This window comes from Lycium barbarum, chromosome 6 (genome assembly GCF_019175385.1).
Source record: "Lycium barbarum isolate Lr01 chromosome 6, ASM1917538v2, whole genome shotgun sequence".
Taxonomy (NCBI): Eukaryota; Viridiplantae; Streptophyta; class Magnoliopsida; order Solanales; family Solanaceae; genus Lycium; species Lycium barbarum.
The window spans coordinates 125,242,409-125,269,054 of NC_083342.1; the positions used below are offsets into that span (position 1 = coordinate 125,242,409).

At 34.4% G+C, this 26,646-nt stretch overlaps 1 protein-coding gene across 1 annotated transcript; it reads left to right on the plus strand.

Moving 5' to 3' along the window:
* Positions 1–4,856: 4,856 nt before the first annotated feature.
* LOC132598646 (protein DMP3-like) lies at positions 4,857–5,881 on the plus strand. Its single transcript, XM_060311640.1, has one exon. It carries the CDS (start codon positions 5,061–5,063, stop codon positions 5,772–5,774), a length of 714 nt encoding a protein of 237 aa, XP_060167623.1. The 5' UTR covers positions 4,857–5,060; the 3' UTR covers positions 5,775–5,881.
* Positions 5,882–26,646: the final 20,765 nt, after the last annotated feature.

Genomic DNA, 26,646 nt, shown 5'->3' on the forward strand with positions numbered 1-26,646 from the left:
GCCATTTGAGTATGGGTCGGGTGAGTTTTAATTAGAAATGGGCGGATCTTTCATATTTAATCGGGGACATTTACTTATCCATTTTGAGGTGCGACCAAGCCATTTAACCGGTGGGAGCAAATATGATTCAAAAGTATGACGATAGGGATAGTTAATATATTAGATGTAAGTAGTAAAAATGATATACTGTCTAACTAGCAAATGTTATACAACACCAATAGTCTTATGTAAATGAAAAAATGGTATCTATTGTTAATTTATATATACAATGGTTCCCCGGACACTAAATATGGCATTGGAACATCGAATCATTATTTTAAAGTTTAAGAAACTTCAGAGCAGATGTAGGAACAACAAATAATAGTTTAAAAGTTTAAGAAATTTCAGAGCGTATTTAAGATGTTTTAGATTCCTGTTTGACTGTTTTCTTTTCTTTTTATAATTGTCGTATGGTTAGATTAATGTAATAGGAGGGTTGGTTAGATTCATTAGGTTTTAAATTGTCCTAATGTACTCTTATTACTATTTGTTTTTATCACGACCCAAATAGCCGTGAGTGACACCCACACTAATTTTTCTAGTGAGCGAACCAATCACCTTAACCAATCATCATTTAATAAATCAATTTAAAACATTCAAGGATAAATGATGATAATAATAATAATAATAATAATAATAATAATAATAATAATAATAATAATAATAATAATAACTAGTCATGCCTTAAATAAATAAAGGTACGGAAGTCCTAACTATTACAACCCCAAAATCCGAAAGTCATCATGCAAGGATTCTAAAACATAATTGTCTAAAGAATGAATAACTGTCTATAAATATAAATAATGTCTGGAATGAAAATAGACATCAAAATAAGAAAGATCTTTAGGCGGCATGACATGGATAGAAGCTCACCCTCGGATCTGATCAGGAACTGGCCTCAAGCTAAATATGAGGTCTGGACGAAGTCTTTGGCGCACAATCTGCACTCAAATAAAAAGTGCAGCAAGGTAGTATCATTACAAACACTATGTACCAATAGATATCATAGGCCGACTAAGATTAGTATCATGCATACGTTCATAAAATTAATAAGATAGGCAGATAAGCACAACAACACATAACCAAATAATGTCATCAACAAAAATCAGCCAACACAAGATTAAGATAAGTCCAGCCACAACCATCAACAGAATAATATAAGTCCGGTGCAATGCAATGCAATAATGATAATATCTCAACCGTGTACACACATGCCAACTGCTAATGTTTGCCTAATTAGCCATGACTTGCAGGGAACCCATGGTGTTCATGTACCACTCGCTTCGAAATTGATCTCGGATCACGAGCCCATAAAATGACACTATATTGAAGTGGTCCATGTTCGCCGAATCTATAACATAAGTTGTGCTTAATCGTTGGGTTACAGGTCAGAAACAATAAATGCACACTAGAGAATTTTCTTTAGCTGCTGATTTTGGTTGCATGACTGTTTTAAATAGTGTTTTTAGAGGTTCTTTGTGGCTTCTTTCACTAAAAGACTAAGCCTTCACCAATTGGAATCCGTTCTTCACTTCCCTCTTTTTGTGCTTGTGTACAATACTGTCGGTACTTCTTCTTTCACAATAATGTAAAGTCTAGCATCAATAATGTCATCTCCTTTTCTCATCTTATCAATCAGAATGAAGATTCATTTCCTTCTCTGTAGCATGTGGCAAAATGGTATTGTCACTTTTGTTATTGCTATCTTTCATAATCTCAGGCATTTACTTGATCAACTCTTCTACTGAAAATCATTGGTTCAGTTGGGAGTTGTTGCAGTTAATTTGGTTGCTAGAGAAGAACCCGTTGATGTTTACTTTGGCATAGCAACTAGGTAAGTCTTAAATCTTTCTTTCTCCTGTAAGATACAATAAAGTAAGAGGTATATATTGAGGTGCTCTTATGCTCAATCGTTCAATTTCGTTTTTCAGTCTAAAAGGAAAGCGAAGTGACTATCATCAGATAGTCACGAGCGCTAGCTATGAAGTTAAGTGAATCTCTTACTGTGTCTCATTCCCGGCTAACCGTGAATTGAATGAAGAGTGGGCCAAGAGCTTTTTGTTAAAGGGTGTTTTTTCAACAATATTCCTCTCATGTATATCCTATTTCTCTTCTAGATGGGGAATAAGCATGCAAGGAAAATCTTGATTGACAGTTCATATCTTTTTCCTCCATCTCCGGCTAGACAAGAATGTACGCGTCAAACAGTGATGTCTCTGATTAAAAATGTACTCATACACAACGATATTTCGATTAGTATATGTTGGCAGGTGCTTTGTCTTTGTTTTCTGATGTTAAACAAACCACAACTGGCGTAGCAGGTTGTCAGCAACTTCTACCACCTTTGTGTTTAACATACATTGTTGAAGAAGCTCAGATATTTTATAAATTTCTTTGCTAGATTGTAATTTTAGTAGTTGCAAGTGTGAATTCATTATACTCTCATTCAATTAGTCGTACAAATTTCATTGTTTTAAGTGCTAAGAACATGAAAAACTCTTATACTTATTAAAATTAGCATGTTCGGGCAACCCCTTCTAATATATACCTATTTGAATCCACTTTATTTAGATCAAGAAGATCCTTTAGAAGGATGGTCTAGGCTGTAGTATATACCTATTTACAAATTCCATAGGATAATTCTACTATCAGTTTCACTTCAAAATATCAAAAATTTCTACAAAGGGAAATCTTGTTTTATTTTATCTAAATTAAGCAAGTGCTATCATAGAAAACCTATAATTGATTTGCTAGTTCATCTTAAATTTGTTTATGCTAAATTGTTTATTGATATGCATTCACTCTGTTAGTTTACGTTATAAGCTCTCTTATAACTTGTATTAGTTTAGTTTAGTTATATATCTCTTTATTTTTTGTCTTTTGTTTGTAATAAACAACTTTATTCTTTATGAATAAGAAAAACTAGATTTGGTCAAATTTCTTAGAGTTAATAAATATTTAATTTGGGTAATTTTTTTTTTAAGTTTAACAAATTTTAAAATTCGTTGAATAACGTTTTTAAATTACATAATTTTAACATTTTTAGTTAAAGTATTAGGTCTTTGTAATTACACGTTTTATATTTCTTACCCAAGTCTTTTGAGGAAAAAAAAAAGAAATGTCGATCTCGATTTTCTAGAAGTTCATTTTGTGGTAGCATTATGATCCCCCACCCCCCAAACAAAAAAAAAGAGTGTTGGATAAATTTCACCTGTCGGTACCACCTTTATTGTCGATTAAAATTATTTTACTGACCTGCTTGCAAAAAATTCTAGGTCCGCCACCGGCCCGAGGTCGATCATTCAAAGTAGTTAAATTGTGTGTCTAAACGTAGCATTTACAAATGTGTAATCATTTGCAAATTTTGGGCTATTGTGAAGAAAATAAACTTGCTTTTATTTTGCTTGTTGGTTCCATTTTTGGTCTTTATCTTCTGCAGAACTATTCTTTTGATGAAGTTGATTGACATAAACAAATGGTGCACATGTATAAATAAATCAAGCAGGCATATAGTAATGGTCATAGTTATTGAACACCATGTACATGCAAAAAATCTACAAAGCTAATACAACACTGGGCCAACCCTGGACTAATACAAAGTTGGACCTGCTATTTGGGTAAATTATTGTCCACTAACCGTCCTACTTTTAATGAAAATTCAGTTGCTTGTTTGACTTACTACGCCACAATTTTTTGGGTCACATACTTCTACGCCAGTTATAGATTGTTCAAATAAAATACATGGAGAATTCATGAATGGCGTAGAGGTTAGAAGGTTTTGAGTATACGGCCCCTAGGGCCTAGGCCAACACACAATTCACAACGATAAGCAGCTTAATTTTAAATTCAAACTAAGTCGTACACGGAAGATTTACACAAATAGGATTTTTCAGTCTTGCTATTTCAAAATTTTGACATTGTTTTAAAAAGTTTTGCAAAAATAAATTCATGTCCATCATTAGGTAGGAAGAAAACGATTCAAAATTGACTCATTTTATCTTCAATAATCAAGCTCAACAAAATTCGATAATGGTATTTTTCAAGTTTTTTAATAAACCAATCAAAACTAAACACACATAAATAGTCTTCAATTTTTCTACCAAAAGTGAAGAAGAAGGAAGGAAGAGAAGGAGAAGAAGGAGCAGCGCAAGTTTTAGCCAATGTCTATAGTTACACTACTTTTCTTAGTTGGACCAATAATTAAACAACGATCCTTCAGTAGAAACCCGATGCAAATTATTGGTTGTACACTGCATAAAATGATGTTGGGCTCTTGTTATCAACACAATATAAGCAATGATTTGGAGTTAAAATTCTAATATTACAAATCCTCCTTCACTCGAAATGATTTTCTCTTTTCATTAGCTGTCCCTTATCGACCTAAAAAAAAATTAATTATTGGGTGCTAACAACTAATCAATAGGATTTCCAAATATAATTTGATCAATGGTTCTAGATAACTACACTATATAATTTGATCAATGGTTCTAGATAACTACAATACATAAGCAAAATAAAAAATAGTGCCAAGTCACACCTTGCTGACTTCCCTTCCACTACTTTGTTTTGACATTAGTCTAAACTCTAAAAAATTGAACAAATAATTGAAATATGTCAACAACAAATTATTCAATTCTTAGAAGCAAACATATACTGAAAGCTAATATTAGCGTGTATTGCCAGCGCATGAAGGAAGAAAGAGTCATTTTGAGCCAGCAGGAATTTTCTATTATACTAACTACTTTCGTTAGGTCAATAAAGTTCCAAACTTGTACTCCTCTTTCCCTTACACGCATATAACTCCATTGATCACAATTTCATTTATATATTCTCGTAGCTATAAGTCTATAACTCATTTCCAATCTCCTCTCGACTTTCTATATATTAATTGTAATTTCTCAGGCCACTATTCAAGAATTCGTATTCCTGAACCGAGTCAAAGGAGGCACGAAGTGTTAACAAAGAGTCTTTATATCAGACTGTTCCAAGTCAAGTGAGTGGTTGAATTGGTGTTAGTGCTGATGGACATGTCTCTAAGAGCTAGATCAACCACCTCTAAGCAAGCATCCATATCATCAGATGCCTCCGAAATCCCACTACTTCCTGTCAACAACAACAACAACGACAATAATAATAATAACAACAATAATGTTATATCAGATTCTCCAGAACGGCAGCCTACACCGCGACCGTCAATTTCTAAGCGTGCCTTAGAGACCACGGCTAATTTAGCCAACCTACTCCCAACAGGGACACTCTTAGCATTCCAACTTCTAATCCCAATTTTCACCAACAATGGATCGTGTGACACTGCAACACGTCCCATGACATTCATCCTCCTTGCACTACTTGCTTTTTCGTGCTTTTTGGCTTGTTTTACTGATAGCTTTAAAGCACCAGACGGGCAAATTTACTATGGCTTAGCTACGTTTCAAGGATTGTGGATTTTCGATTACCAGGCAGCGAAGATATCTGGAATGCCTAATGAGTTGAACAGGTATAGAGTTGGGTTTATTGATTTTATTCATGCTGTGCTCTCAGTTCTTGTTTTTGTTGCTGTGGCTTTGAGGGATAAGAATGTGGTGAATTGCTTTTATCCTACACCGGATCATGAGACAAAACAGGTTCTTGATGTGGTTCCTATTGGTATTGGGGTAATTTGTAGCTTGTTATTTGTGGTGTTTCCAACTAGGAGACATGGCATTGGCTTCCCTGTCACACCTGACAGACGGTAAAATTGAAGTCAAAACTGTAATATTTGTTGTTGTTATTTATTAATTCATTCACTTGTGTATAAAAAGTTACTTATAATGTTTTGCAAAGTCGTATATATCGACTGCAATATTGAAGGCCCATAGTACTTTTGTGTTTTCGATCATTAAAATTACATAATTGCTTTAAGGGGTAGTGTGATAAGATGAGAGTCAAGTTTCGCCAGCTCAAAGGGGGAACCTAAACGGGAATAATATTGTCAACTAGTACTAACGAATATTCCATCTCTTGACGACATGGTTTTTCTGGTTTCCCGGAAATTCAAAAATTGCAGCATTGCAAGATTATTTTAAAGATGTAAAAGACAGTTGGCGTATTTCATCATAATTTATGTTAGAGTTCATGACAGAGTAAATAAATTTTCACGCAATCAGTACAATTTGACCAATTCTATTCCGATAATCTAAAAATTGTTTACAAGGCATCATATAAGTACCAATTTTGACACGATAGCAAAATTAATACGAGTACGAGTTAAGGCAAAGACAACAGACAGAACGAAGGGTCTCTAACTTTCCTGCAAGCAAAAGTTTTCCAGGTGGTGGGACTATAATGCATATCCGTTTCTTGATCAAGCACTAACGCCCACAATTAATAGCTAACGTGACTGCTCAAACGACATCGTCATACACAAGAGATAAACTTAATTAGCCAGAAGGTCCACCATCTACCAACTCTTACTTAACGGATAAGGATATGAACAAAGTTCTTCTCAAACTACGAAGTTTTTCTCTAGGCATATAACATTAAAGGCTCATCGTGTTACAAACACTTCAGCATTCACTTAGTTCTTATATGTACCTAATTATATGATATAACATTAGCTTTTGTAACTTCAGCTTGACGTTGAGCCCTTGGCACCTAGCTTTTGTAATATTCACACAGATTAAATTATTTCTACGTACACTCTACCCTTTCCGGACCCACTTGTGAGATTATTCTGATATTTTGTTTTTTTGTTGTACTAAATTGTTTCTGTGTAAGCAGTTGAAACAAGAATTTCTCGCCTTTAATTTCAATGTGAAAAATACTAATGTAATAGTGCTTAAATCAGCCAAATTTGGTAATAACTCAAATGTGTAATCAAACCAATATATAGGACAAAGATTAGGTTTGCAACCGGACGTAATATCTCGTGCCTATAAGCACACTCCGAATCTTAGACTACATGATAAGCTGCAAACCCTTGGATTCAACCGTGGAAGCTTCAATAGAAGCTTAAAATTTGTTGGATTAACTTCATATGAAGTTTAGGCTTAAATACTAAATTCACAAAATATTGATCCAAAAACTAAGATAATAAAAACTGCTTATTTTAAGAAACTTTAAGAGTTGTGCTATTTATGTTCAAACTAGTAAACTGGTCCGCACTTCGCGCGGTTCTTAAAGCGTAATAAAATTTATGAAAGGGTGATCTTTCTTTGGATATCTAAATTTTAAAAGAAATTTAATAAATAAATAAACTTAAAATTTTGACTATCGCATATTCAAATTCTGTTCACAACTATGTAGTTCTAAGGTATTCAGATATTTTTAACGAAAATTTTGAGACCTTTAGTTGTATATATACTCTCGACATTTTTCTTTTAAGATTTACAAAAAAAATTGTTTCCTTTGAGTTCACTATTTTACATAATTTTTGAAATTCTTCATTGATTTTTGCATTGACATAGAACTTTTTGTGTTGTCTTAAATATATTAATTTTATTTTAAAATACATGAATTTATTGAAAAAAGTTAAAAGAAAAAATCATAATTTTGATGTTAAATAAGGATAAAAGAAATGACTTTAATCCCGACATTTAAGAATTTGCTTCAATAAAGAAAATGAAATATACACATACAAATTTGAACTAATCTTATATATATATATAAAAGCAGGCAATAGGCTCGCCTACGTGGCGCTCTAAAAAATCAGAAATCATATTTATTTATTTTCCTATTTTTTTGCCTCTTTACTCCATTTTTGCCATTTAATTTGCTAAAGAAAATTAAAAGGACACGCCTTTTAAATTGGCAGTTTTAAAACCTCCCTTTGTTAATTATTATTCCTCTTTCCCTTTCCCTTTTCCAACTAAAACTATTTTTCTTCACTTTCCGTCCTTCTCCTTTACCTCTCCCTCCCACTGGCCAGCAAATTCTCTTTTCCTCTTCAACATATATTTTTTCCACCTCATTTTATGTTAATTGTACTACTCAGTATTTTGTCTATTAGTTGTTTCGTTGCTCACGCATTGAATTAAACAAGTTTCATTTGACATGGTATGTGCTCTTTAATTTCGGAGAAGCCATCAAATTAAACACGGATACACCGACGACACTGGAGACGGTAACAAGTTTTGTGAAGAGAACGAGGCGGGCAACGGAAATGATAGCACCAATCATGGCAGAAACAGAGTGTCTAACTTAAATGCAAGGACAAATTTGGAGTTCTTCCAAAAGAACGATCACCTCACATATGTACGTATCCTTTTAAGATTGACTACCTATAGAAGTTAAAGTAGTCGGGATTGATAGTTCCAACACCCATATTGTCAAACAAGACAACCTTATAATATATTTGTTATTTTGAGCCACTCGAACTTGGTTTCCGGAACCAATTTATTTGGTTTTAAAACTATACATGTACAAGCATTGATTTTTATTGTTTTAGGTAAGCCATTTCGCAACTTCCTTTGATAATCCAACCTACACAAACCCGCGTTTTACAGACTTCTTTCACTATTTGCAGTAATACAACATTATTGTTTTTCTGGCTTCTCGCGCGGTGTCCGATACTTGCATTGACGCTCCGATTAATCAAGGTCCAACTCAACACGGTAACACAATATTAATCATGCATTTAAAATGTTGAATTACCAACAATTTGATTTCTTTTACTCAAAGATATGTTTTTTTTTTTCTAAATAGAATTTGCTTATGAAAAATTTATAATCATATGTTTTTAAGCATATGTTTGTTTTCGTTCCACTCTTTGTGTGCAACTGCTTATATGGAAAGTGCTGCAACTAACTAGAAAAAATGTGTAATAATGATAGAATTAAGTCATTAACTTTAACATGCATATACAAGCAAATTTATTTCTATATCGATCAAATTTATAAGAATAACATATACTCCTACATAATTTAAGCAATATTGATCATAGAACTAACTTTTATATGCATATATATGAAAAGTTATTCCTATATGAGTGGAGGACTATTTCTTGAGAACTCTATTATAAACTTACAAAACACATATGAGATGCTTTTACTGAAGGTTTTTTCCCGATACAAAAAAAGATCTTTCATATGTATATCTTGCATATATTTGTTACTTTCAATTTTTCGTTTGCATGTATAAAAAGAAGTTTATTGACCGCGCGAAGCGCGGGTAAATTTACTAGTATGCTAATAAGCCTAAGTTTTATGTTGACTGAAAATGAAAAAGAAAGAAATACACGAAAAAGGAGCAACAAATGACAAATGACTACACCAAACAATTTATGTACGCTTTTGTTTGCTAAACACTTGATAACTCCACTGAGATGAACCTATAACATTGAAAACAAAATCTTATCTTTAAATAAGTTGTAACGACAACAACCTTAAATATAAACCTTTCACATATTCTCCTTAAATCTTTCATTGATTTTTTTTATATATGCCGTCCTTCAAAAAAAAAAATCATCTATTTTTCTCGTTCACTTCCATCGTCTAAAACTCCACCCCGATAAGCACAAGAAAAAAAAAATTGATAAGCACAAGAAAAAAGTTATAAAAAGAATGAAACTTAGAAGAAAAAAAACCACTTACTTAAAGATAGATACATGTGTGGAGACTCCAAGATGTCTTTTTGAACTATAATTCAAGGTTAAACATAAATTTACTTCAAATGTCTTGAGATCCATCCATATCTAATATATATTACGTCAATGGTTATAAGAACTAAGGAAATATGAAAGGTTAATTGAAGTAGTAAGAATGAAGACTTATAGATTTTTTATTTGTATAAATATGGGAACGGTTGCAATCAAAATGTTATGAACTTATAATAGTCTTTATTTTAGAAGTAATGGTACATATTGGAGTATTAATGATTAAGATATTATTTTTATATGCAAACACGAAATAGGTGAAAATGTCCAAAAACAAAAATGAAAAAAAAGATAAATGGAATTCTTGAAGCTAGGCAAAAGAAGAGTGATGTGATACATCTCTTTGGCCAAGCATCCTATTTATCCTTTTTCTCAATTTTTTTGCCTTTTCCCCAACTATAATTTGTTTTTTTTATTTATTGTTCAAGAATGAATGTATCAATTATTACTCATCCATTTATTCCTATTCTTTATTCCATTTATTCCTATTCTTTGGCCAAGCATCCTATTTATCCTTTTTCTCTCAATCTTTCCATTTTTCTATTAAAAAGTTATTTTCATTACTCATATTTCCTCATCATAACTTCTACTATTAATTAGCATTAGTAATATCCATAACTCCCAACCTTTCATGTTCATAACCTCCAATTCTTCACTTTTCTATTGCTCATTATACATTCCTTCTATGGGGGGGAAAGAGAAGCAAATACAAATAAAAAATGAAATTAGTGAAGGCCGTAAATTTTTATTTTTTTTTAAATTGGGAGATCATAGGACTTCATCATAATTTAGGTGTGTCGTTGGCAGTCTCACCATAATTTCGATGTGTTCTATGGCTTGAAGGATAACTGGATTACATGTGGTTACCAGTTCAATTTTGAAAAGGAAAAAAAAAAAGAATAAATATGATATATTTTTATGCCCATGAGAGAGGATAACCATGACTCTTTCTCCTACTTAAGGTCATTAGGTAATCAAGTTAATACATACATTTTTTTTTGGCAATAATACGTACATTTTTTTTTTGGTCGAAATGGAAATTTTTATATCAACCAAGTGTAATCATTACAAAACATTAGTTCATATTGGACCATAGAACTAGATCTCATTTGCTATTCTACTTTCTATAGTGATACAAAATATTATGTGACTAAGTAGGAAAACTATTTAGGCTATTTAGAATGGTTGACCATTTGCTCTATTGCTGTCCTCTGAGATGTAACTGGAGCACTATTTGTCTGACTCTGTATCTTGAATCTTTTCTGATATTTTGGAACCTTCGTGCATTTCTCTCTTCCCAGATATGGTATATAGTTGCTGCAAAAAGAAACCTCAAAATACCAGCTCTTGGCCTGCTGCTACTGGCCCTCTTTGTCATCCATTTTACTTCATCTACCCAAGGCAGGATATTTCTGTTTTCGCCTATCCAGTGTAGCAGTGTCTTCCAAATCCTTTGGGAATAAGCACAGGTGAAGAATAAATGGGGTAGTGTCTCTACTTCATCTGTAATGCATAAAGCACATTCTTCTGGCACTTGTATGCCCAATTTCACTAATCGATCCATTGTGGCTAGTCTGCCATGCAGGCCAAGCCATAGGATAAACTGGTGTCTTGGGACAGTTTGAGCTCCCAATGTTAAACTTTTCCAAGGAACCTTCTGATGTTGTGGCATAGAGGATCTGTAGGCCTTGGTAATGCTAAATTTGCCCTTGATGCAGTAGTTTTGTAGGGTCGAATGTACATCCTGATTAGGAAACCACTTTCTGCTATCAATATTTTTTCTGATAATCCAACAAGCTTGCTTGGGAGTGTTAATGGAGTACAACTCTCCATTTTTTATATAAAAAGAATGTATCCATTTGACTTACAAGGTGTCCTGTTTAGCCATCGTCATGGGCATATACCTGAGGTGTCGCTACAAAGTGCCATACTCCACAGACGAACTTGAGCATTTTTTTGAAAGTGGGTTTACCTCCGATTACATAGCCTATGAGTGCTGAGCTCCACTTTTCCCGTTGTTCATTGAGCCCCTTTTTTCTCAATTTTGCTACCTTAAGTTCGTCTCTGAGTGATAGTGGGTAATAATTAAGCTGTTTGCCTAATCGTTGAGAATTATTACCCTTTACCATATCCACTAGAGAGGGTTTTGTGTCTGCTATGCCATCTGGGTTCGATTCCGGTACGGTCGTTGTCTCCAATGGTTTTATGTTGCTGTAAGTGAGTTTTCGAGCAGCATTTACCGTATCTGTCTTTGTATGGTTGTTATGGTATTGGAGCTAAACTCAATTGATTCGCCTGAAGAATCATTGGAGCACTACCCCGTCCCACCAACCACTGCCCCAAGTTCATAGGAGCTAGGGTTTGAGGTATTCCTGAATCTGGAGTCACCATTCGCTGATTATCAATTTGCTGTACTGGTGTATCAATTTTAAGCTGCTGCGTTGTATTTTGTTTCCTTCTCCGACGTGCCATGGCGTCAAGTGCACGTTAGCAAAACCCTACGTAACGTGCACCTCAAAACCTGCTTAACCGAAGAGAGAGTCACCTCAATAATACATACATTGTTTTTGCAAAAAAAATAAAAATAAATGATAACGTTTACCATATATAAGCATTAAACGGAATAAATTAGTAATTTTTTTGTTCATAAGTGTAAGCCATGAATATACAGGATAAAAAGAGAAATTAAGAAGTACGAAAAAGAAAATAGAGGTAAATTAAAAACAAATTAAATCACGTACTTGTAGCCTCGGAACTCTCATTGAGAACATGACCTGGAAAAAAACATAAAAAACCAAAAAATGTTAAAACCTCATAAGCACAAAGTAAAGATATTTAAGAGTAGGAAAAGTTAAAGCAGTAATAATTGAGATTCGGAATTCTTGCATTGATAAAGAACAAGTAATGACATGGAGTTTAGGTAGTAATGATTAAAAACAATTATTCTCACAATAACATGAATACAACAATGAGAAGGCAAAAAAGAAGATATTTTAACAATCGTTTTCCTTGTGGATTCAGGGGAATGGAAAGTTAGAGGTCGCCTTTTATTCCGTTTCTTAGTAAAGCAATGCGGAAGGAAAAGAGAATAACAACCACATATGCCATTCATGTTTACTTTGTATTCCCTAAAAACACAGCCCACTAACAAAAAGAAGCAGTGGCAACAGCCCATTTAAAGAGACCAAATGAAGATCGGATTTTTTAGATCAAAACTTCAAAGTAGCATTATATACAATTCCGATTTTTTAGATCGAAACTTCGAAGTAGCATTATATACAATTACCCACCTATACGTTAGTATTCTTTTAGGTGCAACTGAAGTAATAATGAGAGGAAGGAATTAATGAAATTAATTTTAGAGGAAGTGCTGGCTGTTTTGGTTTGCAACACCACGTTCTTTCCAAAGCCCACGGTTCTACAAAATTTGGATTGGGCTACACCCACTTGATTGGGATTTCAGTGTTGAGCCCATTTTATTAGCTTAAGGTCCATTGGCAAGTCGTGCTGCGCGTGGAGTGAATGTTCAGGTTGTGTGTATATCTGAGTAGAACGTGTGTGAGGTGGTAGCATGAGGGTGGTCGGATGTGACGAGATTGCGTGTGTAACGTGCAAGTTAGTTCTCTCTCTCGCTTTTCTTTTCTTTTTTTCTTTTTGAAAAAATAAAATTCTTTATTTTTTCTTTTCTTTCTTAAAATAACATTAACTAAAGGGTGGTCGAGGTGTGACGAGATGGTGTGTGTAGCGTTCATCTCTCTCTCTCTCTCTCTTTTTTGAAAAAAAAAATCTTTATTTTTTCTTTTCTTTTTTAAAATAACATTAACTAACTATTTTTGGACTATTATAATATAATAAAACCAAATAGAACTAAAATAAATGTCACTAAGAAAAAAAATATATAAAATCACTATTAAAAGCCTAAGGTAAAAATTGTTTTTATTACATAGGGGGTAGGAGAAGGGGAAATGGGGAGGGAATTACAATGTGGGGATTCGAACCCTCACCAACAAGGTGAAAGTTTAGGTAGTCAACCAACTGAGCTACTAGAAAATATATTTTTGTAATTTTTTTTCTTTTTTGCAAATGAAAAAAAAAAACTCTATCTACAAAGAGGGAAAGTGTGGAAACGCTCTTGATCCTCAGAAAAAAATATCTATAAATGAACTATATTGTTTTAGTATTTTCTATTTTCACAAGTTAAATGCATTAAAAACGAAAAAAAAAATCAATATTAACCCTGAAAGAAAATCTGGAAAGATAAAAAAGTTACTCCATCCGTTCAATTTATGTGAACCCATTTGACTGGCTGACTATGGAATTTAAGAAAGAAGAGAAGCCTTTTAAATTTATGGTGTTAAATGAGTCATATATTTTGTGTGATTATAAATCATTACATAAAGATAAATTGTTTTATAACACTGTATAGAAAAGGGTCTCTCTTTTTTACACAAAGAAAGAAATAGGTTCACGTAAATTGAAACGGAGTGAGTATGTATCTATGGTATGAATTTGAATCATCCCATCGTGGTAGTTAAATTTCAAATCCTTGTTCATAATGGATAACTAGTTTAAGTTCAAACTCTCAAGTCCTTCAAAAGGCCCCTAACTCAAGATTTAACGAGAATCAAAGTAAATTTGAGATATTATGGCGATTGTAATAAACCATGCATGGTTTATTGAAATTAAATATCTATAAATCCTCCTAAAAATGGGAGGGGGGGAAAGAAAAAAAAAAAGAAAAAAAAAATAAATATCTCATTTTGTAGTGTACTGCTTTTCTTGTCTTCATTATATTTCATATACTATAATTTTGGTTATAACTTCAACACAGGGAGGACTTCCCATGTGATGATAATCAATTCCAGCTCATGCCTACTCAACACAAACTTAAATAATCAATAAAAGATCATTCAAAAAGAGAATGAAAGTGACAACAATAGTAATTTAATCAGCTAAGGCGCCTCTTAGAAAAACCAGGTTGAGAATTGCAATGAGTTAAAGTAGTTCATGGGAAATAAAAAGAAAATGAAAAATCCAAGATTGTCAAATTTGACGTCAGAAGATTATTTCAACGAGTATATAGCAACTCCTTAAATAAGCCAATCCACTTATCAACTCATCATAAGAAAAGGAAAAGAGAAAGGTGAAGGCGAATTGTCCAAATGATATATTAGTGGTCAATGTAATGACCACATTCTTAATCCCACTTATATGCAATAAAAATTTGTCAATCTGCAACACATAGTCCATGGAAATTAACATCATAACTATAAGTGGGGTAACATAAGTAAATACATATATATATATATACCCATTGGTCATGATTCAATTGAAGTTTTAAGATGGTAATTATCCCTTAATATCCTAGCTCAAGTTTAACCTAAGTTTCAACTAGATGAAGTACAAATGTTTTAAAAATTATGCACTAGCCAATTTTTTGAAGTATTAGGTTCTCTTGTGATTCGCCCTCGTTCTGCTTTTCATTGCAAGAATTGTTGCTCTTCTTATGAATCAATTAATGAGTACTACCCAATGCTTTGAGAAGATTCGAACACTTTGTGACTGTTTCACAATGATGGTTGACTTCAATATGCCCTCTTAAATGTAAAGTTGATTCTTTTTCATCAGTTTAGGACATGTAAATTCTTGATAATCACAAGCAAGCTCTGGCCGCACTCTCATACCATATTGTATAGTATGACATTTTCATCAAAAAAAACTTAAATCATTACAGATGAGGTACTTGTTTACTTAATATGTCATCTATCCCAATTTACGTGACACACATTTTTTTTTTGATATGCCCCAAAAAGAATTTTAAATTTTAAATTTAGAAATAATTTAATTTTTAAATTTTGAGTTTACCTTTAATAAGAAGATTTATAGTCATATAAATATATAAGACTTGTTTTAAATATTTAATTTTAAACCTTAGTGGTCAAAAGATGTCACACAAATTGGGACGGATTGATTAACTACGTCTTCCACATTCTAAATGTCCCACGAAAGCATCATTAGACACGGTCACACACAGCGCAAAGTTTTGTTGGGGAACACCAATTGGACCAGTTCTTATTCGCTCTATTATTTTCTTAAAATATTCCCATTGTAGTTTCTTAAAGTAAATTGAACTTGTTAATATTATATTAGTAGGTAAGAAGTTGGATACTTCCAGCTGGATTAATATTGTACAATATCTAAATCGGTGCATATGAACACGTTTGTTAATTAATAAAACACAGAAGGTGGCAGATCAAGCCAGATGGGTTAATTGATGTTGCCATCAAATATAATTAATGTGGACCAATTAAGCCACATAATGTTGTCCTTGTTATAAAATGAAGCTAAAAGAGTAATAATATTAAATGATGAAAACTATAAACATAGAGTGACAAAGAGGAGAGATTTTATTATTCTTCCAAAATGTATTTTAAGTACATTACATATGAAAACTTATGCCTCTATTTATAGTGCTACATATGCATTCAATATATGAGATAATGGAAGAACCATTAATATGGTGGAAGATAATGGAAGAACCATTAATATGGTGGAAGATAATGGAAGAGGCATTATATTTGTGTAGTGGACATCCATTCTATATTTCATAACACTCCCCCTTGGATGTCCATAGATGATGTGTATCGTTAAAAACCTTATTAGGAAAAACTCTGTGGGAAAAAGCCTCAATGAAGGAAAAAGAGTACACATATCTAGTAATACGCTTTGAGAGCTGCCTCATTAAAAACCTTACCAAGAAAACCCAATGGGACAAAACTTGGTTAAGGAAAAAAGAGAACAACGCGTATTTCACTCCCCCTGACGAAGACCAATATTCAGATGTCGGAGTCTTCGCATTCCAATCTTGAATATCATCTTCTCAAGAGTTGAAGTTGGCAAAGATTTGGTGAACAAATCTGCAGGATTGTCACTTGAACGAATTTGTTGCACATCAATATCACTTTTCTTCTGGAGATCATGTGTGAAAAATAACTTTGGTGAAATGTGTTTCGTTCTATCTCCTTTTATAAATCCTCCTTTTAATTGAGCTATGCATGCAGCATTATCTTCATATAATACTGTGGGTAATTTTGTATCACACTTCAAGTCACATCTTTCTCTGATGAAATGTATCACTAATCTCAACCACACACATTCTCTACTTGCTTCATGAATAGCTATTATCTCAGCATGATTCGAAGAAGTAGCAACAATGGACTGCTTTGTGGATCGCCATGATATAGCAGTACCTCCGCATGTAAACAGATAGCTTGTTTGAGATCGAGCTTTATGTGGATCAGATAAATAACTTGCATCTGCATAACCAACAAGATCTGTACTACCTTTGTTAGTATAAAACAGACCCATATCGCTAGTTCCCTTCAGATATCGCAATATATGCTTAACTCCGTTCCAATGTCTTCGTGTAGGAGAAGAGTTATATCTTGCTAGCAAATTAACAGAGAACGCTATGTCAGGTCTTGTAGCGTTAGCAAGATACATAAGTGCACCAATTGCACTAAGATATGGTACTTCAGGACCAAGAAGCTCTTCATTTTCTTCTTGAGGTTGGAACGGATCTTTACTCACTTCAAGTGAGCGAACAATCATTGGAGTACTTAAAGGATGCGCATTGTCCATGTAAAATCGTTTTAAAACCTTTTCGGTATAAGCAGATTGATGGATAAAGATCCCATCTGTCAAATGTTCAATCTGCAAACCAAGACAAAGTTTTGCTTTTCCCAGATCTTTCATCTCAAATTCTTTCTTTAAATATTCAATCGCCTTTTGGAGCTCTTCTGGAGTTCCAATTAGGTTTATGTCATCAACATAAACAGCGATTATAATGAACTCTGATTTTGTTTTCTTAATAAAAACACATGGACAAATGGCATCATTTATATAACCTTCTTTTACCAAGTATTCACTGAGGCGATTGTACCACATGCGCCCTGATTGTTTTAGACCATACAACGATCTTTGTAATCTGATTGAATACATCTCCCGAGACTTTGAGTTAATTGCTTCAGGCATTTTAAATCCTTCAGGAATTTTCATATAGACTTCATTATCAAGTGAGCCATCAAGGTAAGCTGTAACCACATCCATCAAATGTATTTCAAGGTTTTCATGTACAGCTAAACTGATGAGATATCGAAATGTTATGCCATCCATAACGGGTGAATATGTTTCTTCATAGTCGATACCGGGTCATTGAGAGAATCCTTGTGCAACAAGGCGTGCCTTGTATCTCACAATTTCATTTCTCTCATTCCTTTTTTGCACAAAAACCCATTTATGGCCAATTGGTTTTACACCATTAGGCGTTTGGACTACAGGTCCAAAAACCTCACGTTTGGCAAGTGAATTCAATTCTGATTGAACTGCCTCTTGCCATTTTGGCCAATCATATCTTCGTCGACATTCTTCGACAGATTGGGTTCCTGATCGTCAATGTCTTTCATAATATTTAGTACAACATTATATGCAAAAACATTATCCACCATAATCTTCGATCGATTCATATTTATCCCATCACCAGAAGAACTCAATGATAGTTCTTTATTTAATTGAGTCTCGGGTTCCTAATATCTTCAGGAGTATCAGGATTAGACAGATCTTGAATATCTTCATGATATTTTTTCATAGTGTCATTTAGATCATTTTTCATGTTTCGTTTTCTAGGATTTTTATCCTTAGAACCCAATGGCCTACCACGCTTCAGGCGTGCATGAGTTTCAGAGGCTATGACACTAGTAGATTTTCCCTTTGGAACATCAATTCGGATAGGCACATTCTCTGCAGGGATATGTGACTTAGTTATCCTTTTCAAATCAGTAAATGCGTCTGACATTTGATTTGCTATTTTTTGCAAGTGAATGATCTTCTGGATCTCCTGTTCACATATGGGGGCACGTGGATCAAAATGAGATAGTGATGGAACTTTCCACACAATTTCTCTTTTGTTTTCTTTTCTCTCTCCCCCTAATTGTGGAAAATTTGTTTCATCAAATTGACAATCTGCAAATCGGGCAGTGAATAAATCTCCCGTCAATGGCTCAAGATAGAAAATAATAGAGGGTGATTCAAACCCAACATCTATACCTAACCTTCTTTCGGGGCCCATCTTAGTACGCTGTGGTGGTGCTACATGCACATATACAGCACAGCCAAAGATTCGGAGATGAGCAATATTTGGTTCATGACCAAATACTAATTGTGACGGGGAGTATTTATTATAATGAGTCGATCTGAGACGAATAAGAGATGTTGCATGTAAGATAGCATGTCCCCAGACGGTAGTGGGCAACCATGTTTTCATAAGTAGTGGTCTTGCTATCAATTGTAGTCGTTTAATAAATGACTCAGCAAGGCCATTTTGGGTATGAACATGTGCTACAGGATGTTCAACTTTTATCCCAACTGATAAACAATAATCATCAAAAGATTGAGACGTAAATTCTCCGGCATTATCGAGGCGTATAGCCTTAATGGGATAATCCGGACACTGTGCCCTTAAGCGTATTATTTGTGCCAATAATTTCGCAAACGCCAGGTTTCGAGACGATAGGAGGCACACATGAGACCATCTTGAAGATGCGTCTATTAGGACCATAAAATATCTGAATGACCCACAAGGTGAATGAATAGGTCCACATATATCCCCATGTATACGTTCTAGAAAAGCAGGAGATTCAATGTCAACTTTCATTGGTGATGACTTAGCTATCAACTTACCCTGATAACAAGCAGCACATGAAAATTCACCACTTTCAAGAATCTTCAGGTTCTTAAGTGGATGCCCATTTGAATTTTTAATAATTCGTCTCATCATTATTGATCCAGGGTGACCTATTCGGTCATGCCAAAGCACAAAAGTACTTGAATCATTAAACTTCTGGTTTACGATCGAGTGTGCTTCAATTGTACTAATTTTTGCATAATACAAACCAGAAGACAAAGTTGGCAATTTCTCCAAAACATATTTCTGGCCGGAGACATTCTTTGTAATGGCAAGATATTAATCATTTATTTCGTTTAATGTCTCAGCGTGATATCCATTACGGCGGATATCTTTGAAACTTAACAAGTTTCTTTGGGATTTAGAAGAGAATAATGCATCTTCTATAACAAGTTTCGTCCCCTTAGTCAGAAATATAGTAGCTCTTCCGGAGCCTTCAATCAATTTCGAATTGCCAGAAATTGTATTAATATTTCCCATTTTTCTACGCAAGTGAGAAAAGTATTTCTCATCTTTGAATATGGCATGTGTTGTTCCACTATCAATTACACAAATATCTTCATGATTGGTCATTGATCCAAATAAAATTTGAGGAATTTCCATAGATTCTTCAAAATGAAATAATAGATAAAGTGAATATCGAAGTAGATATTATGATTAGGCAAAGTGTTGACACCCAATTTTGTCCCTCCTTTATTTAATTTACGCGGGTTTCTAAATTTACTGACGAGCTAAATACTTTATTTTTCACAATATTTTATTGCTACTACTATTAACATCGCTACTTTTATTTTCAACATTATGAGCATTACTTTATCACAAATTTTAAACGGTTAGTCATCGTTTTCGTTTCAGGTTTGGACTCGTTAAATTAATTACAAGACAACACTTTGTTAAATCATTATTTTTTCTATATATTTACTGTCTTTACATAATATATATTATACCAGTTATTAAATTAGAAGCCTAAAAATAATTAAATAGCGGAGGAAGGATTAACAATTTTCAACCAATTAATAGCTTAAAATATAAATACAATATTATTTCCCTACCCAAATAAACAACCCACATTTAAATTAATAGGCCAGCCTAAACGGACCAGCCCAATCCTATTTTCTTTTACCCGACCCGGGTCCGACCCAACTCCCTTATCTTAATCCTAATCCCCTAACCCTTTTCTCCTATCTTCTTCCGCCTCTTTTCTTTCCTTTCTCTCTTCTCCATCATCGCCGCCCCTCCCCTGCTCCCTTCTCTCTCTTCTGCTTCTTCCTCCGTCGCCTCACGTGCTCCCACATTCCCCTGTCGCCCACTTCGTTCTGCCATCTCCACCATCACGATCCTCACGCCCTCCACTTCACCCGACATCGCACTGTCTCCCTCACGTTCTCTCCACTCATCTCTCTCTCTCCCACGTTTCATCTCTTCCATATCCACGCCTGTCCCCCACGCCTCTCTCATACGCTCCCCTCTCCTCTTTCTTAAACCCTAATCACAACCTTATAAAAGGATGGGAAAATCACAGGGAGAGAGGATCCGAACATCAGAAGAGGATTTGGAACCCAGAAAATCCCTTACAAAACATCAATTTTGATCAATGATATAGCCACATATTACTCTATTTTTTACTTTCGAATCCGAAGCCTTAATTACTTTAATCGCTTTTTGAGTTCGAGTAGATTCGACGACCTCGACATCCCAGTTCATTGCGCACAAAACAGGTAAACTTCGATACATTCATTACTCATGGTATTTAGTTTCTGTATTGGTTAAGATTTGTAGTTTATTCTGCGATATGTTTAGTGGTTATGTAGTTTTCTGTGTCGTTATATTATTTCCTTGATGTTTGGGAGCTGCTAGGATAGAATGTTAATCGCTGAAATGAATTTAAAAAAAGTTATACTTTAGTTTGGATGTTTAGATTGAATTTCCAGAATTTTAAAACCCAGTTAGAGCCGAATATACATATAGTATACAGTAGGTTATCAAGCTAAGAAGAAGTTATACATTCGGTATACATCTGATATACGCACCGTAGAGTGTATATCTTAAGTATATCGCACACGTGATCAAAACAGATCGACATTAAGTCATCTCCATAATTGTCTTTCATCCATAAGTCTAAATTTTCTGTTTTGATTAATTCCAATATGAAATAGTGGCAGTGGCATCATTACTGTTAGTTTCAAGTGAAGCGCTTAATGTAACCAAATCTAATTTTGGTTTAGTCGAATAGTTCGATAAATGATCCAACTATGTGAATGAGTAATTTGACGAATATTGTGCCGTTATTTCTCTTTTCATCGAACCTGCGAAATATGAGCCCATTACAGCTTTTTCTATCCTTTTATCTGTCCAAAAAAATGAACTAGTTTAAGAGGGCTAACGCAAAGTATAGACTAGATTCTATTCGAATCATATCTTCAAATCTCTTCCTGCATTCTTTTAATACTGTCTTCAGACATTGTTGCTAGCCAGTAAAGTGTTAGTCCGTTGATTGATAAATTTATTTAAAGCTCAAGAATGCTTTGTTTTGTTTGCTTTGAGAATTAGTTTAGTTATAAATCAATAAGAATTACTCGATGCTTTCAGTTCTGTTTGCTTTGTCATGTTCATTTGCTAGTTCTGTTTAGCTTGGTTTAAGTCAAGGACTAGCTGGTTTGATTTCACGGATAGTTAAATTATGCCTTAACTATGGTATGAGTTTAGTGTATAAATCAATCTTACATCTTTCTAGTTCGGTGTTTTCATGTTCGTTGTTATTTAAGTTCTGGGTGTCGAATTCGACTTACTTTTTTTTCCTTCTGCCAGTTTTCCTGTTAATCAGTCTGCTTTTGATTTGTTGGTTAGTAACATGTATAGGTTCATGTATTAGTTTGGTTTAACTTGATCTTGTCTTGTTGGGTCCTGCAGTTGTTTAGCTTAGGTGCATTTGGAAGAATGGTTATGTAGATTTTAAAACTCGTTTGCATATTTTGATTAAGTTATAAGCCAGGGCAGCCTACTAGCCAGACAGATTTGTATTTTTATCAGTGTTGAATTGTCTTGTCAAGTCGTGATTTTCTTTGCTTTGAAATGTGAGTTATATGATTAAAACTAATTAGGCATTGAGTTTGTTAAGTCTAGAATCTTAATTCAGACCTGTCGGGTGGGATCACGTATGTATACAATGGCATTGGACATGGGCTTATGTGTTAAGTAGTGTCTGGAGAGGCTGTTTGGTTGCCTGGATTCTGCATTTAAGGCCATTCATTTCTGCCTTCTTCATAGTTCCAAACAAAAGGTTTATCAGGAATAAAATGTCGACCTTGCACTGCTCGTATTACACTGCCCTTAGCTCTGAAAACTGAAAATCTGATTTGTTTTAAGCTATCTCTGCCCATGTTTAGGAATATATTTGTTGTTCTCTTTCTGCATTTTATTACCATGGTATCAAATATTGATCTTGCCTTGCCCGTGCCATGGCCATATATCTCGAGTTTGCTTCTGTTTGCCTCCTGCTTTAGTCATCCTACTTGAAATGTGGCATGTTGTTGAATTCCTTTTCATAGCTAGATAATTGATTCTTGCTTTACTGAATGTGGTATGTGGTTCTAAGTTCATTTCCCTGACTAAGTATCGGTTATTTCTTCATTCATCTCATCTGAATATAGCCTGCAGTTTTATGCATATCACAGAAATTGTACCATCGCACTAATCCCTTTTCCTTTTCTTTTCTTTTGCATAATCTCCGTGAACGAGTCCGAAGGATTCGTCCTATCCCGCATTCGGTGTTGGGCAAAGCCCAACATAATTTCTCTATCGAGTCAGCTACATAGCAGCAGCCAATCCGCAGCCAAACAGAAAAAATAAAAATCTGGGCCGAAGCCCAATAGGCCCGACAACTGTAGCAGCAGTCCTAAATAAATGGGCCAAACCCATTTACTCTTTTACTCTTTTCCTTATTTTTATTGTTGTGTATATTTTTTATTTGCTTTGTATGACTAACATCTCATCTTATTTTATTAACTTAGATAAACTCTAGCCACATTAAGGGTTTAGTCTAGTAATGGGTAGTTAATTCCAAATTACATTCTCTTCTATTTATGTTCAAAACCATTCATAGTATCCATAACATTTATTTGGGTAGTTGATTTTTTTAAATAGCATGACTACCTCATTTGGATTAAAAGAATCATTTCTCATTATTATCACCTTAGGAATTTCAAAATATCACTAATACACAAGATATGAATCCAATTTTATTTTTTAAACATTTTTCAAGATTTACTCAATTATACATATTTTTTAGCTGAAATTGGAAAGAAATTCATGGCCTTTTCATCATATTTTAAAATATAAGTCTAGGTATTCTTATGCTTTCACGTTCATATAACATCATTTTATCTAAAAGATCACATTTGACAAATCATTTTTTTAAAAGGGCTATTATTCGTAGGCAAATTATCATACTTTCTACAAATCTTAGTTTTGGATAACATTATTATATTTCTCATTTAAGACCTTAGCAATATTTTGAGTCTCATTTAACATTAGAAACTCTTTACGCAAATTATTATGTTTTCTACAAATATTATCTTAAACAACATTATTACACTTTCATTTAAAACTTTAACAACATTTATAAGTTGTATTTCAAAATAGCATTAAAAGTACTCTTTTATATAAATTATTATTATAAGTTCTATTTTAAATAGCATTCTTACATATTTATCTATAACTTTAGTCATATTTACAAAACTATCTTCCTTTTTCTATAATCCTATATTCACACTTAGCTTAATTAATTTTTAAGTCCGGTCGGTTAACCATTGTTAATGGGTCTTAAAGGATGCCTAATACCTTTCCTTTAGACTAATTGAACCCTTACCTAGAATCTTAAGTTTCGTAAACCTTAAACAGAGCTAACTTTAAAAATAACTTTAATAAACTTTAGATGTCCTAATTCACCATAAATAATTAGGTGGCGACTCCTTAAAAACAACAAAAATAGGAATCTCCAATACGTCGTACTTCTAAATTTAACTCTCCAGGGTTAAAAAGGGGTGTGACAGCTTGGCGACTCCGCTGGGGAATACTTAGGTTCTAACCATAACGGACTTAGTTTAAATAGGTTTTGTGTGCTTATTTTAATTACTTTATTTGTTTGTTAACTGTTTTTACATGCTAATTAATTGTTTGCTTGATATAAACTGTTCGTTTGATATACACTGTTTATGTGTTACTGCTTTGATAAACTGTCATTCCGTTCATATTTCTTCCACTCCTGGAAAACTCACACATATTCACACACTCAAAACGGCTTCGCGGTTCGCGCCCGTTCACTATTAAATTACCTTTAGTTGGATCGATCTTGTGGATTTAGTCGATCAGCGGTGCAGTCGACGGCCACGGACTTTCCACTCCCAAGTTGTCCGCTTGGGGGAACCTTGTGTCATAGGAAGCCAACTCTTAGTCAGCCTAAGATAGAGCTAAACCAACACCTTTTATTAAGAGCATACATTTTATAACCTAGGAGGTTTAATACCCTTGGTGTATTAAACCCATTAGACGACTTTACCCAAACGTCCAAGCGGGTTCACGACCCCGAGTGACACCAATCATATTTTATGTGCATGTTTGAAGGATAACTGTGCCTAAATATTGACTATTTGCTCTAATTAATTAAACTTTAGGAAGGAGGGAATGCCTAACATTTCTATGACAGGTATGCATCAGAATACAACAAATGACGAAGATCAAGGGCATCACAAATGGAGCTAGAAGTTAGACATAGAAATTTTATTTACTTTACTTAGATTAGGAAATACTCACTGTTGTATTCATTTGGCATGTAATAAATATTACATTACTTTTGTACTTTATTTTTGAGAAATAGAATTTGTTTAATTAATCAAAGCAACGGGATGACGTATTATGACACACTTTACCCTTCAAACAAACGTTAGGCCTACCTCTGGCACAAAGAGGTCGCATGCATGTTAGGACACGTTGTTGCTTGATATGCTTGTTTGACAACTTGTTTGACTCTATTTGGTGAATTATTCGCTACATGCCTTACTCGACTTTACGCGACCATGATTTTACCTATATAAAATTAACATCGTTTATACTATATGTTTATTTTATCTTATTCCCAAACAGAGAGTTGATTCGTGTTGACACTCAATGGCCGACCATCCTTACGTCACGAGATCAAAGACATCATCGTTACCTGAACGTAGTTGGGTTGTCCAAGGAAATGAAATTACTATGTCTGATCCGGCCACATCTATTCCAACTGGTGTAGAAAACATCGTGATCTCAGGCGATCCGCCCGAGATTTCCGAACACGGAACTGCTATTCAACGGGATGAACATATCGCCGCCTGACTCAAGAAATTGAGAATCTACGTGGAGAACTAAATCGGGTTAGGGACTTGACCAATTTATCCATCACACTCCAAAATTCATCTTCTGAACCTAGCAATACTGCACCAGAACCACCTCGTTTCCCATCACTCGAATCCCCAGTTCCTGAACATTTTCCTCCCCAAAACAATGCACCTACCAACAGCAACTTACCTCCGATCATCCCCGCAAATCCACCAAATCCAACATCCGTCTATACTCCCCCACAAAGTCAACCACCCACCTACACTAACTATACTCCTCCACAAAATCAACCACCCACCTACACTACCTACACTACTCCTAATCCACCACCCGTCAACCCACCAAGTCAATCGCTAGTACACACTCCCTATGTTCCTTTGCCCACCAACACTAATCCTCCACCTATAACTACTCCTCTAAACCCACCAAATCAAACACCTACAAACACCACTTATAACACACCACCTCCGGTCCAAAACACTCCCATCATCCAAACTTATCCAACCCAGCATATACACGGGGCACACTTTGTCACCCCTAATCCACAATATGTTCCTCCAGTATACGCCGTAGAAACACAAGCCTTTACCAATCCAGTAACGGTCAAGTTCCAACCCGAAGTAGATCAGTACGAAGAAATGGAAAAGGATGCAAAGGCAGGGGCAGATAACATGTTGCTAAAAGAGATCCACAGTCTCAAAGAAGCAATGAGAAACCTTCAAGTTGCTAGGGGAACTAAGAGTGTAGAGTATGAAGATCTCTGTGTTCAACCTGACGTCGATTTACCCGTAGGCTACAAACCGCCAAAATTTGATACATTCAATGGAACAGGCGACCCTCATACACACTTAAGGGCTTATTG

What these genes read in the sequence shown, in the direction of transcription:
- LOC132598646 (XM_060311640.1), top strand. Translation starts at nt 5,061, where the DNA reads ATGGACATGTCTCTAAGAGCTAGATCAACCACCTCTAAGCAAGCATCC.